Raw genomic sequence first — 392 nt, 5'->3', positions numbered from 1 at the left:
TTTTCCTCCCCCAGATGTACCACCATCAAAGACAGGCGGGTCTGTGGCAAACTGGGTGATAAGTGGGTCCAGGACATCGTGAATCCCCGAAAGGAGAAGGCCAGCAGTGGATGAGCAATGCCCTTCTCCCCAGCATCTCCTCTGGGAGCACCTTCTCTCACGGGCGTCTCTGAGACATGTCCCTTTTCTCTTGTTGCCGGTGAATTTGGCAGATATTTAATACTATGTTTAGCTCTTTTGTTTAAGTTTATGGAAAGGTGGTTTTAATTTATTTGACATTTTCACTGAAAGTTTTCAGTCTGATTTGTTAGAATTGTGTTGAAGTTATTTTTTATAATAAAATTGAGCAAAACCTGCAGCTTCTCCCGCTGGCTCTTGGGCTGCTTTGTGGC

General features: G+C 44.6%; 1 protein-coding gene across 1 annotated transcript in view; it reads left to right on the top strand.

Moving 5' to 3' along the window:
* Positions 1-114, top strand: part of LOC104496329 (C-C motif chemokine 5-like) — a 1,115-nt gene extending 1,001 nt beyond the window's left edge. Inside the window, exon 3 of the mRNA XM_010139422.1 lies at positions 15-114. Within this exon, the coding sequence (XP_010137724.1) occupies positions 15-114 (100 nt within the window). The remainder of the gene's footprint in view (positions 1-14) is intronic.
* The last annotated feature ends 278 nt before the right edge of the window (positions 115-392 follow it).

The sequence above is a fragment of the Buceros rhinoceros genome, unplaced genomic scaffold (genome assembly GCF_000710305.1).
Source record: "Buceros rhinoceros silvestris isolate BGI_N320 unplaced genomic scaffold, ASM71030v1 scaffold23207, whole genome shotgun sequence".
NCBI lineage: Eukaryota > Metazoa > Chordata > Aves > Bucerotiformes > Bucerotidae > Buceros > Buceros rhinoceros.
The sequence above is the reverse complement of the archived record's forward strand: the minus strand, read 5'-3'. Positions and strand labels throughout refer to the sequence as shown.